General features: G+C 36.3%; 1 protein-coding gene across 1 annotated transcript; it reads left to right on the top strand.

Annotated features, from left to right (window-relative positions):
• Positions 1–536: 536 nt before the first annotated feature.
• On the top strand, positions 537–13164 carry LOC145783399 (uncharacterized). Its single transcript, XM_082595259.1, has 10 exons — positions 537–615; positions 1908–1950; positions 2902–3042; positions 4460–4630; positions 4953–5108; positions 5718–5873; positions 7497–7661; positions 8650–8799; positions 10225–10350; positions 11276–13164. Exons 1-10 carry the CDS (start codon positions 562–564, stop codon positions 11314–11316), a joined length of 1203 nt encoding a protein of 400 aa, XP_082451385.1. The 5' UTR covers positions 537–561; the 3' UTR covers positions 11317–13164.
• Positions 13165–13656: the final 492 nt, after the last annotated feature.

Raw genomic sequence — 13656 nt, 5'->3', positions numbered from 1 at the left:
AACATCAATCCATGGACTGATACCACCTACGCATTATGAAATCGACCCAAACAGCAATCAAAGTAAAATGCGACTGATTTGTTGCCTGGAGATTAAACTCTTAATAATAATTTGATGTGATATTGGAGATATTACTTGCGCGTCTTATTGTGCATCGGTTGTTTATTATGCGCATGACAAGCGCGGGAAAGCTCATTGATGGATGACGTAGGCTGTAGAGTAGATTATGAAAGAACCGAAGTGAAAAGAACATCTTGTTATTGAAATTACAGAACGTTTAGTGCATGTTTATGAACAGTCTACAAAAAGCATTTGAAAAAACTATATTTGTAAAAACTTTAACTTGATCACCTTAGAATATAGTATTAAGTTATAAGCAATTAACATTTATTTCTAATTCTACAGCATTAGCCTTTTAAATATCAGGCTATCCACTGCCCTACACAAAATATTTTCGTAAAACGTGACGTGCATTGGTTCTATTGCCTATAAGTTTATTGTGATTTCAGAAAAGTTACATAATTGTAAGCATTAAGTTCATCCTCAAAAACTATCTTCACCATGTATTTTCAAAGGAAAGCTACTGTTCTATATTTGTGCTTGCTCTTTGCCAAGGTAACTATTGAATAAAAAATAATTTAATAATTAATTATTTGAATAAAATAAATCACTTATTTTGCTGCAATTTATGTGAGTTGTAGATACCGGCACCCTTTTGCGTTGTAAGCATCGCAGCGACACAGCCTTATCATTTCATAAACAATAACTGTTATGAACAACAATTGTCAGACAATAGGCCAGTGCTTTTCAGCGACTATGTTGCATGCATCATTTTGGATTGAGGTAATGTGGGTTCATCTCGGCAGAAAACCTTCAAGTTTAATACATTTTAAGTGAAAATCATAAATTGAAATCGTGAATTCGGTTTTTCTCAGAATGTTAGTTTTCCCTTCATCAAAACAGACATAATGCTAAGAAAGGTAGGCTAATCACGAAGAGTGTGTTGTCCCGACAGCAATGCTCATTTTGTAAAGACGGAGATCATTTTGTGTTGATTGAATCTTTATCTTCTGACTGGGAAAGCTTCTTGCAGAGCTTAATCCTGGCAGTTTCGCATACTTGTAGAGGCTTTGAATCACTGACGCAGGCCCGGTCACCGAGATTGACAGAGTGAAGTTTCCGATTGTTGAAGTTTTGTTGCCTGGGAATTATTCCATCCATTAAATGCCGCTGAATGGAGAGCAGTCCTTAACGTGCGTTGCTCAAGCGCACGCTCCGAGAGCCGAACCAGCGCCGCTATTGATCTTGAAGTTTCTTGGTTCCAGAAGTCACGCGCTAACCAATTGAGCTATCGGGGCGTGTTCTGTTTATTTAATTTATTGTGTAGCTGTAGTGGAATGATTTTAAAATAAAAAAGTACCGTAGCACAAAGAAAAACTTTAAAACACTGTTACGTCTGTCGAATAGCTACATACAAGTCCGCCCCGTTGGCTCAGTGGTTACGCGCCCTGCTTAAGATCACGCGGCGCTGGTTCGACTCTCAGGGTATGCGCTTGAGCAACGCATTTCAGGACTGCTCTCCATTCAGCGGCACCTAGTGAATGGAATAATTTCCCGGCAACAAGACTTCAACAATCGGAAAATCTCACTCTGTCAATCTCGGTAACCGAGCCTGTGGCCTGCGTCAAGAGCCTCTACAAGTATGCGAAACTACCAGGAATAACTTATCAAGGCTTTGTCACTCCGTGGATAAACATTCAAAAACCAAACCGAAAACTACAACAAACTTACACAGTTCACGATAGAGAAAATCACATCTCCAGACACGCACGTTTGCCGCATATAAGTCAGTGTACTGTACATTTCATCATAGCCGACAAAAATATTGTTATTTTCTTTCTCCGCAGGTGTCAAGCTATGAATACGTTGAATCCCAAAACGGTGATGAAGGTAGGCTATGTAGGCTAAACGTTAAATTAACGTCATTTCACTGTAGCCAATAAATCATTTCACTTCACAACAAACACTTTCTGCTCATTCTGACCGCACATTATCATGGAGTGGAGATCTGTTTGTTGAAAATGTTTGGTTTAAATGAAAGTTTTAAAAAAAGTTTCGGATTATTTGTAGGCTAATCAGTGGCGTAGCTAGGGAATGTGCCGGAATGAGCCGCCCGGGGCGGATTCAGATTTTGCCGCCTTTTCAAGAAAAAGCATATGAAAATGAAATGCGTTTTTTTATCAGATTATAATCAAAATCAAAAATCGTAGTCTGAAAGTGCCGCCCCCAGACATGCCGCCCGGGGCGGTCTGCCCCCCCTCCCCCTAGCTACGCCACTGAGTCTAATCATATCACGCCGACAGCAGAAGTGTGCAGAATCCTGAAACTCTGTAGACTTACAAGCACCATGGTTGTCACTGGCTACATAACTATTCTTTGTTCTGACGATAGCTAAATACGTGATATTACCACTGCAAAAGTTTGTGAATATGTTCATTATAACTAGGGTTTATGAGGAAATGAAATGGCCCTGTACAAAGATAAACTGTTTGAGTAATTTGGCAATATGACAGAATTACTTTATAGGCATGCCTTCGTACATAAACTGCAATTGAGTTTCACTGCTAATAAGCAAAATGCATTGCTAATAAGCAAACCGTTACAAGTATTTTACAAATTAATAGCCAGTAACACCACCGCTCATAATGCGCAGTCTATAGGTTGTAATTCATTTGTTTGCCAGCCTTGTTGATTAAGAGTTAGCCTAAACAAATGCACTAAACTATGCTATATATTTTCTAAGTTGCTTGACATGAGAAAAAGTGCAAGCATCTAAAAGTTGACTTCTAAGCAAAAACTATAATTTTCTTCTTAAATTTTGCCATCTTCCTTTTTCTACAGATTACGAATATGAAGGAGTTGTGTGCTTGGTGGGAGAATTCAAGTGCGTTGTGCATGAGATCTGTATTTGGGAAACTATGAGATGCGATGGAAACTTGTTCGATTGTCCTGATAATTCAGACGAAGCTAACTGTACTATTGGTGAGTAGGCTAAGAGGCAGTGACGTGGCTACTCATGGGGAGTTGTGAACATATCCAGACAGCAAATCCGTCATTTTTACATTGATTCAACGTCTGCAGCAGGGTAGTTGAGGTTACTGAAATATTGACTACTTCTAGTTTTGTTTTTTAAGTAGTTGCATGGTTACCTTAATCTTCAGGTGGCCATGGTGGTTGAAATGGCCAGATCAAGGCCACAATGCTGAATCGCTTATATTGCGCGTTGTTTTGGTTCTGGCATCTTGAGAAGATCATTTTGCTTAGTTTTCTTGTAAACTGCTTTACTCTGCAATATCACAGATAACAATTTTAAGGGAAATTTGTTAACCACAAAATTTTAAAATAACAGAAGTTGATTTGAAAATACTGAACAATAGACAAAGAGGTGCAAATAATAATAATGTATGTTTTTATATAGCGCTGTGGCTGTATCCATCCCAGCTATGCGTTGCTCCTCAGCGTTTAACAAAGCAGACTGTGTCACTGCAGCCAAATACAGCAAAGAATACTATTGATGCCATTACGTGTCTGTAAAAACGAATTCTTTTTTTTCATGGACATCTTGAAAATTTACAGTAACTCAAAAAAGCAAGAAAACGTTGTTGAATCTCACTCCAAAAATCACTTCTGTTATAAAACACTGCCACACTTTATGCAAAATAATTGATAATAGGCTATGTCTTGCTACGACTATCTAAAATGAGTGCGGTGGCGTAGAAAATAGGTCAAATACCTCAATGGAACGCCTCGTTAGATAAATTACCTAAATAGAGAACATTTTGTTATTGATTTTCATGAGTTGTTGCAAAGAGAAAATTTAAAGCACATGCGAATTAGGTTGAACTTTTGCAAAGTTATTGACAGAGAACGCTAAGGTTCATAAAGAAAGAGAAAGCAATAATAGCAAAATGTTATTTATGTGATTTGTTTCAATACAGTATTTTTTGTATTCGTCCTACAACGACAGAACATGCAAGTGCAATCAATCGAACTAATTAAATTGCGCTCGGCTTGCTTGATGCAGCCAATTCAAATAGGCCTCCTCAGCAGCTCAATTCCCAAGTATCCGTATGTAAGTAAATTTAAGTAACTTAACTTGAATTACGCGAAACTTAATTAGCTTAACTAAGTTATACAAACAAGTTTAGTTTAATCAAAAAATAAAGAGCCCAAATGTAGATACCAAACTCATGTTCAGCAAACAAACGTTTCGAAAACTATACTGTCTTTATCTTCAGTGATATAAATGTTTGCTGAACATGAGTTTGGTATCTACATTTTGGGCTCTTTATTTTTTGATTAGATTAACCGGGCGTTCCAACCATTTTGCTCTTAAGTTTAGTTTCTTTTATAAATAACCGTTAAATAAAAAAATAAAAAAACTATTTTGCACATTCAGAAGCAACAACACAAAGTGCAAAACCGACAGCAACGACAGATGACTATCGTTACGAAACAAGCCCTTGCTTAGAGTCAGAAATAGACTGTGATGGCCAAATTTGCGTCGACAAGACAAAATTGTGTAATGGAGTGCCAGACTGTCCAAATGGGAAAGATGAATTCAACTGCTGTAAGTTTTATTTCAACTTGAATGTGTTCATCTGGAATAACACAGCTTACTGATGAAGGATCTCATGCAGCTAATAACATTTTATGATTTAAACACTTTGATTATAGACTAAACCAAGACCAAGACTTTTGCAAGTTGCTTAGACGTTTTCACAAATGAGTTGCTATCCTGCTTCATCAACTGTAAAAACAGTTGACGCTTCTCAACATAAAATAAATTTACTCGAAACTTTCCTCTCCAACAAGGTTCAAATGTCCGTCTTTAACCTTTCAACACATTTTTGTTTCATAAGCTATGAATTAATTAAAATGCTGTGGTTTAGCGACCCCAACAACTACGTCTGTTGCTGGCTTTTCCGAGTATGAAAGCTGCAGTGGGGGGGAGTTCGACTGCGGAGATAACGAATGTTTCCCAATAAGAATTCTATGTGATGGAGTTTACGATTGCGTAGATGGCAAAGATGAGAGAAACTGTTCAAGTAAGTACTTCCAACTGTTGCATATTCATTCAGTGGTGTAATATCAAAAATATTCCTGATGTCAGATTCTTTTTATGTCAAACAGAAACAGGTCAAATTATTGAAGTAGGCCTACAATAGTTAATTAATCAACGAGTCACAAATTATTTTTACAAATTCTAATTAGCGTCAAGACTCAAGACACATCAATTTTTGGGTGGTCTTACGTTTTCCTGGCAAGATTTGACAGCGTATTAACCTAATGGTTAAATGTGGTGAAATCGTGAATGTAGCAGCTTAAGGCAGCCTACCTTACACGAGAAATTGAACGACATTTACATGATTTTGCTGCTTCCTTGTTTAAAAACCGCTTGTGCCTATTGTAGGTTACTATCGGTGCAGACCATATTTTTGAAGCCTCTTCTTTTTTTTGGCTTTTGATCTATAAATTTGAATTAGGCCACATGTGTTTAGTTTTCTGATGTGATATCTTTAAGCTTAATTTATATCGCTAAGCTTACCGATATCAATATAAAAGTTATTAGCTGTTTTTTACAAATTTTTCTCAGCGTTTTCAGTAGCATGATAGACTATATTGCGCTTTGATAAAAGATTAGCCTACTTGTTTAGTGTCAACGACAACTGCTTCCTTGCCAATATTTCCTGACTATGAAGACTGTGATGCAATCGAATTCGACTGCGGAGAGGGAGAATGCTATCCAATCACAGTTCTGTGCGACGGAGTACGTGATTGCATGAATGGCAGAGACGAAATAAATTGTTCTAGTAAGTCATTTGGAATTACAATTGTTCATTGGGCCTGTCTGATAAAAGAAGAGCTCTTGTAAGAAGAAACAGTGATTTAAAGCTTTGCTGACCTTGCGCACACGGGTAGCAATACGCATCTTCCTGCAAAATAATGCCGACCGACAGTATTACTCTAGAAAAAATGCAAAATATCTTGATCAACATTACCACTGATAATGAAATATCATATATGAAAAGAGAATTGCGTAATAAACTAACGTACGTAAAACCAAGAGTTGACCTAATGAAATAATACACCCAGCAACCAGAGAATTGAACACTTATGACTGTATAACTTCCTTTTAATAAACTTTGTGTACATTCCATTCTATTTTTCTTCATAATCAATCGGAGTCGTAGGCTTTGCTCCTCCTCAGAATAGTTACTTGTTGCGCAAAAAGCAAAAGATCGTCAAACGAAATGTTTTTAACTTTTAGTTGTTCATTGAAGCATTACAAAAATTTCCTTGGACCGCAGCCAACCAATGGTATTGGGACTTTTATACTGCGAAAATACTTGAAGCACCATAGCATCTCATTCAGCTTTCTAGCTACAAGAGTTTAAATCAAAACCGACCTTCCGTCATTACGTTTAAGCAGCTTGTGGTATCTTAAAGTAGAACTATGAAAGGTTAGTTTGGTGTTACGTGCCACGCATTTGGATATGAATAATTTTTGTGCCATTTCAATGCTTTACTGATTGCAATCTATAGGCTATGGATCACTTTCTGTTAAAAAGTTTTTACTTCAATGCGAAATTTTCAACACAAATCTGGTTTGCATTGGTGTAGGGTTACTGTGTATCGCGAATAAAAAGAGATGGTATTATTATTTCTTCCTTATTTTCGTTCTAAATTCAACTATTTACGTTTGTCAAAGATTATCACTTTTTCTTGTTTTGTGACCAGTGTTATTTTGTGAATTTTTGTGTAGACTGGAGTAGCCTATAATCTAAGTATCATAATGGATAAGGTCATCTGGTTAGCTGTTATTCCCATATTTAAGGTAAACTAAGAAATTCAAACATGTGGTAGCTTTTGCCTTGAGGTGTCTTGACTAATTGTGTCTACTATACTTCAGTATACACGCTACGTAAGAGAGTCGATGATTCATAGGTTTTGTTTGTCTGTTTGAATATTTTACCAATCAGACATGAGTGATTTCCTTTAGAAGTTAAAACCTATCTTAGCGTATTTTATCTATTAAATTAATTAAGAAAATTGACCAGTTAATACTTTTTGACCAATTTTGTCTTCCTTCGAGCAGAAATTTTTGTTATATAAATTTAGTTTGATGCTACATCTGTGACACTTGAGTGAAGTCGTTAAGTTAAAACCACAATTTGCAGTTGCTAGCCATTGGCCGTTGATGTTGTGCCATTCAGGCGATTGCCATCAATAATAAACTGATAGCGAGTAAACTACCCTCGGCGATCTCAACTCTGCTGTGCCTATAAAGATATTGCTTAGGTCAAAAAAGATTTAGACGACATTGTCTTTTTTATGCATAACAGCCAACAAGTCATTTAGCAATCCACTATGGTGAAAAGATTATGTTTTCTGCTATCACTGCTTTGCCTAAACCATACAAATTACTTTTGTAGCCGACTCTCCTACATCTGTAACTGCTACAACTCCTCAAAGCCAAGAGGCTTGCAGTAAGGTAGATCATTTCATATGCAATGATGGCGCTTGCTTCCCTTTGTCGGTTAGATGTGATGGGATACAGAATTGTAGCGACGGATCGGATGAGTTAGATTGTCACATTGGTAAGACAACATACGCAAGTTAAATCGTAACTTTAGGCCTGCAGCGTAAGAAACTTACCTGCTGATAAGCTAAAGAAAATGCTCACAGAAACTTGCATTTTGGTAACACCACACCCACTATTTGAAATCTTCTTGTATTGCATATTTGTACTTTTATGTACCGAGTTTCATTATGGTGACGTCATAAACGTTTCAAAAGGTATGCCGCCAAAATCGTAAGAAACAGTCATGACTAGGCTACTGTTTGTAGCTATGAACTCATTGGCACAGCGTTATTTTTGTCGATTAATTTCGTGTTACATAATCTTAGTAAGAACAGTTAAGAAATTACGCTTACAAGCATTTTTGATGCAAGTTATGACAATGATAATAACATATATTGCAACTGCGTACAGTAACCTATAAGACAATTACATCTTTTCATGTGTGGTACAACCAGAAATGGTAGGCTACAACAGACAGCTCGAAGCAACGAGAGACTGTATGTAGTCATCTAGTCAGCTGCTTCCATTTTGGCATGTTGGTGTACTTCCAAGATACAGAAACATGCTTTCGAACGGTGTCGGACCGACGTAATTTTAAGCGTCGTGCAGGCGATCTCAACACTGCAGCAGTCAACAAAAAAGCCATTTTTATTTTCACTCAAATGTCTTCTGCACCTTTTCATTTACTTGCCACCACTCGTTTGTTTCACTTCATCTGACTTTATCAATCTCTTCCATCGTGTTGTTTTTTTTCCTTCTATGGCACACCGCAGCAATCCTTCTTCCAGAACATACAAAATCCATTTATTTCCCAAATCGTAGTTTCAAATAGCGTGCGCTTTGCTTTTGCTCTACTTAACACTTCTTCACTTTTTACTCCTTCAATTGCTGGACTTCTTTTATTGCCTTCCCATTTACGTTCATCTTCAGTTCTTCACTTTCTCTTCTATTTATTATCATTAAGCAAACAATTAAATTTATAACAAAGTGTTTGTCTTCAAAAGACTTGAAGGGTAAAGAAACAGAAACCACTTCCACGTCGTGGATATCAACCGTTCCAGTAAAGCAATCTGAAATGTTGACTTCTGCTTCAACTGCAAGACCTCCCTTACAAAAAATAGAATGTTTTTACAAAAACGCATATTATCGTGCAGGTAGGTTATAGCGTAAGTCCAGTGTCATTTTGAATAAATAGGCTAATATACGTTTGATTTTACGTGGGTTTACAATTACATGCTATTACAAGCTTACATTCACCAACATTGATGGTTTCAGATAATTTAGGCTTAGTAGGCTGCTGCAATGGTAGCCTTCAAGTTATCTGCTGTGACATGTTTTTTGCTGTGGCAATTTTTTTAAATGCCAGTAGTTTAAATATGTAGTAGGCTAGTTATAATTAATCATTATTTATGTTATACGCTAATTAAAGTAAATAATTGTCGATAAAAATACACAAAGAAACAAAATATAATATTAGACTTTTGAACATAACATAGTCTAATTTTTGAATAATCCTATGTCACCATGGCCTAATAGGCTATTTAAATGGTTGTCAGACCACTCGACATGCAACAATTCAGGAAGTGCTTTAACTCAACAAGTCTATTTCAGCTATTGTCCAAGTCAGCAAATGAGATGTTCATCTGGCATAAGACTTGCTTGGTCATCGCTTGCTAAACTTTATTTGCTGACTTGTAACATGCCTAATTTCGGCTTGCTTAGTTGTTACTTCCTCATTTTCATCATTTGCCAACTTTCAGCTACTTGCTGAAATGTTGCTAGCTCAATTGTCACTTGCTCAACTGACATGTGCTCAGTTCACAATTGCTGACCGGTAGGAGACTCATTTAAATGGCCTCCAATACAATTATACAAGTACCTACAACAAATACTGCTTTAGAGATCATTCATTTAGTTTAGCGATTATTTACTTGTGCGCCGCAGGGAAATTAAAAAAAAAGTTTTTTTAAGATATTACATTATTATTAGAATTAGGGATAGTGGGTAGAAAGTATGTGTTCTCGGAATTTAAAAATGGATAGTTCAGTTTATCAAATGGTGTGATAGTTTGTTGCTCGAGCCAATCTGTTTTCAACCAAAGGTTGTGCTGTCTGTTTTTATAATTTGAAATTATTACAATATTAAAGGCTTAATTTCTTACAAATTTCTTATAATTTCTATAAATTACTTTTCTTTTCAGCTCGTTTCATTGGGCATACAGTACTTTGATGATGAATGCAATTCTGAGGCTTATGCGATAAATATTTGTAAGCAATTTAAAAAAAATACCGGCATAGGCCGACTTTAAAACATTTCGCCCTCGCGTCGGTCGCCAGGTGCGCCACCACATTTCCATAGCTCTGCAGGTGTGCCATGAGGTGAAAAAGGTTAAGAAACACCACTTTGGTCCCAGCAGAGCTACACTACTACACTACATCTATGTTTGGCTATTTTATACGTTTTAAACCCAACTAGTCTATAGGCTACTGTATCTTGATTTTTGTCAACCTTGGAAATGTAAATTGAAGGCCCATACTCCACTCGGCTATTTTCAGTATATACAAATATGTCTGTTGCAGGAGCTAAAATACTGCAAAACAACTGCAAGGAAGTGTCCTGTTCCACATCCGGGCGTCTTTTGGAATGGCGCAATGAGGACCCTCGATGTAGTGGAATAATGATAAAGCCAGCTATAACGCTACTATGTAAGCGACACATAGGCCTTCAAGTAGTAGCCTACCTTACCCTTTAGTAGAGTAAAATTGTTTTAAATGCCTAATTATTTGTGGAACACAAATTTTATTTGCAAGATTAGCAATATTGTTTAGCAAAAATGCTTTGGCAGGCTAAACATTTCTAAAACTAAAATAGATGACAATGAAATGTTTATATATATAAAATGCATTAGGTTAAACAAGCGTACCTAACACTTGCGACACTGCGAGAGCTGCCCAATGCGAGTCAATCATAGTTGTATTTAACAATAGTTAAATCGCTTAATTCCATGTAGGGATGACTTTTACCATTCCCTTTAACTTATGAAAGTAAGCCTTTAGGCTAGGCTATATCTTACTTTCTATTTATCTAACGATGTTAATTTAACATAAACGCAATACTGATTTAGGCTAACTTCATATCAATTTGGCGTAGCGATGGAAAACTTTTATTTTTTTAATTTTTGGCTAATTGATTTTGCGCGGTTATGTTCAAATAATAAAATATATTTCATATAATTATAGTAGGTTAAAAAGTAATGCAATTACTGTATTATTTTGAAAACACACGTTGTCAGGAAATATTTTTATCTATTGGCATATTGATAAGATTAGCCTAAGTTTAATCCTTTTTTTACAGGTAGTTTACATTTGCTTGAATTAAGACTGATAAACAATTTCTAAGTTTATTTCAGCGCTTGAATAGGCACATCAAGAATTAACTTAGGCTACTATTGGCTATATTGTAGCCTAGTATTATTGTAAACTCACAACTTAAACTAATTGACGAAAAGCTTAGCAACACAAGTTAGCTCATTCAACTTGGAAAAAGTGTAGCCCACTATTTTAGATGTCTTGTGAGATACTCAAAATTAACCGATGTTGTTCACAATTTACATATGTGATTTTCTTACAGGGGCAGTCATCATTTCAGTTATGATATCCTGGTTGCGATAGCCTTTTCAGAAACGCTGGAGTTCCTTCCGGTTCCAACAGAGAGTTTGTGTATCTTGTCCGACCGTGCCAAGTTAGCAGTGTTAAATGGAAACGACCTAACAAAACGAACTTGTAGGCTATTTACGAAACTCTCCCTGCATATCGCGACAAGAAAAACAAGTCTCGTTTCAAACCAAAATATTTGTTGGTAAACTGCCCTTCTACTGTACATAGTCTTTTCAATCTAAGAGGCTAATAGCAATGAATTTTAAATCAGAGTTTGGTCACTATTTGATTTCTGTCTGACTAGTCTTGCTGACTTGAAAACGTGTGGAAAAGATTAAATATCTTCATAAAGAAGTTACCGCCCATTAGTTAGGTCTACTTATTATGGAAATTTCTATTGTCTTGTTATTAATCACGCGGCAATATTAAGTGATCATGGCCATCCAAAACAGTGACCAACGTTTTGGAAGTTAATGACACATTTTCTAACAAAAAAGCTAGTTTTTATTTAGCCATAAGTAGGCTAGGATACTATAACTTATAAGGCTGCGGTGTCAACTTGAAAATGTCTTTTTGTATGTATTTCCTATTATGCAGACTGCTGGCCCAGTTTGCTTTTTTTACAGATAGGCCTAATTGTGATTTTATTATGTTTTATACTTGTTCGATTTGTTTTTTTCTTGCAGATCACCATGTTTTATTGTGTTTTAAAAGTTTTTTTTTTAAATCATCAGGCTGCAATCTTTAAGTGCTCTTAACAATTATTTAAGTTATGGTACTTTTGCAGCTAAGGTATTTTAACACCAATACCTCCAAAAAGTTGCAGCACCTTACATAGTATTTATTGTCTTTGATGTTTTATTTGTGACTGTTTATTTTTGGGTTTTCTGTTTCTGTCAACTTGAAACATGGAGCAGCACTGCCTTATATTAGGCTATGCAAGCAACCGTTCATGCAATTAGTTTTGAATCGATCGCCATTTTGCTTGTTTATTGGCGATTTGAGATCTGGAACTGATCTCTTGCGTTATTCGCAATGATTAAAGTGATAGTCTATCTGAGGGTAATCCTATTATCCTGAACATGTTGCTGACTTACCGTCAACATTTAGACTTTACAGTCACCGCACAAAAAGATTTCATCCCTCACAGCTTTGCCAAGGCGACTGGTTGTAGCGCATTGCTACTATACTGTAGTGTAGGCTATATTGCGCTAGTTTCAACGTGTAAGATCATAATTCCGTTGCAGTTAACCAAAACAAACTTTCTATTGATTGAGGTTGTAGTTAAAATACTCAGATAAGCAAGTGATGATTTTGACAAGCAGTTAATCAGGCAGTCATATTTTCTTCATTTACCTGCAGTCACGTGGTCGGGGATACTTCGGATACAATGGCCGAAGTATCCCCGTGGGAAAAACCAAACTTAAACAAAATCTTATTTTCAGATCTTTTGAATAATTTATTGGATTTTAAAGACATAATGGTTCGGACATATAAAACAAATATTCTGTAATAACTGTCAAATCAACTCAAAACGTCTGCATAAAATTGCTATCCGAGATGACCCCAGGCATGTCCAAAATTACCCCGGCAAGGGGATGACTTCGGATATTTGAGGACCGTAGAGATTATGCTTTTTATAAGCATTTCCGGTTTGTTAAAACAAACGATACTCCTACCCTTTTTAGGCAAAGCTTTACGCTTTACAACAAAATAAATTTACAAACTTGCTGTGTAATTTAAAAAAGTATGGGCTGTTTTCAAAAAATCGACCGAGCTATCCCCAGTCTCCCCTAGACTGCATTTCTTTACACTCACTCCTCTACTGCAGTTGTTGCTTAATGTTTTGTATGTAGTTTGACTATGCACTTGAAATGCTGAATTAAAGTTGCTATTATGCTTTATTTGGTTTTACTCACAGGATCACTTTAAACTATGTTGTGGGATTGCAGCCAATAGTTACAAAAATCTTGTGTCGCCCAACAAAGCACTTCTTTTTTACGTTGATTCAACGCCTGTAGATGTTAAATCAATGCTGAAAGGACTGGTTTGTTGGCTGGTGTGCTGGAGAAATACAACTATTATGTTATCACTTGATACAGCGCTAGAAAGTCAGCTACTTGATGACAAAAGTTACCCCACTAATTTCTGCCATTCAAGGCAAACTGTAGGGCCATGTGTATTTGAGTAGGCCATGATCACTACAATAACAAGTGTTATGATGCAATCTAAAGGCAACTTTCAGGAACTTTCTCTCAGTAAGCTATTCCACGGGAAAGGCTTTACACAACCATTTTGCAGCTCTGATCATGAATGTAATTATAAATTACAAGTTCACATTTTCTAACCAAACTG

The sequence above is a fragment of the Aplidium turbinatum genome, chromosome 14 (genome assembly GCF_918807975.1).
Source record: "Aplidium turbinatum chromosome 14, kaAplTurb1.1, whole genome shotgun sequence".
Lineage (NCBI taxonomy): Eukaryota > Metazoa > Chordata > Ascidiacea > Aplousobranchia > Polyclinidae > Aplidium > Aplidium turbinatum.
This window is presented reverse-complemented; position numbering and strand designations above follow the sequence as displayed.

Coding starts and splice junctions, on each gene's coding strand:
- LOC145783399 (XM_082595259.1), top strand. CDS start 562: ATGTATTTTCAAAGGAAAGCTACTGTTCTATATTTGTGCTTGCTCTTT. Junction 616..1,907: donor TGTGCTTGCTCTTTGCCAAG/GTAACTATTGAA, acceptor CTTTCTCCGCAG/GTGTCAAGCTATGAATACGT. Junction 3,043..4,459: donor CGAAGCTAACTGTACTATTG/GTGAGTAGGCTA, acceptor TTGCACATTCAG/AAGCAACAACACAAAGTGCA.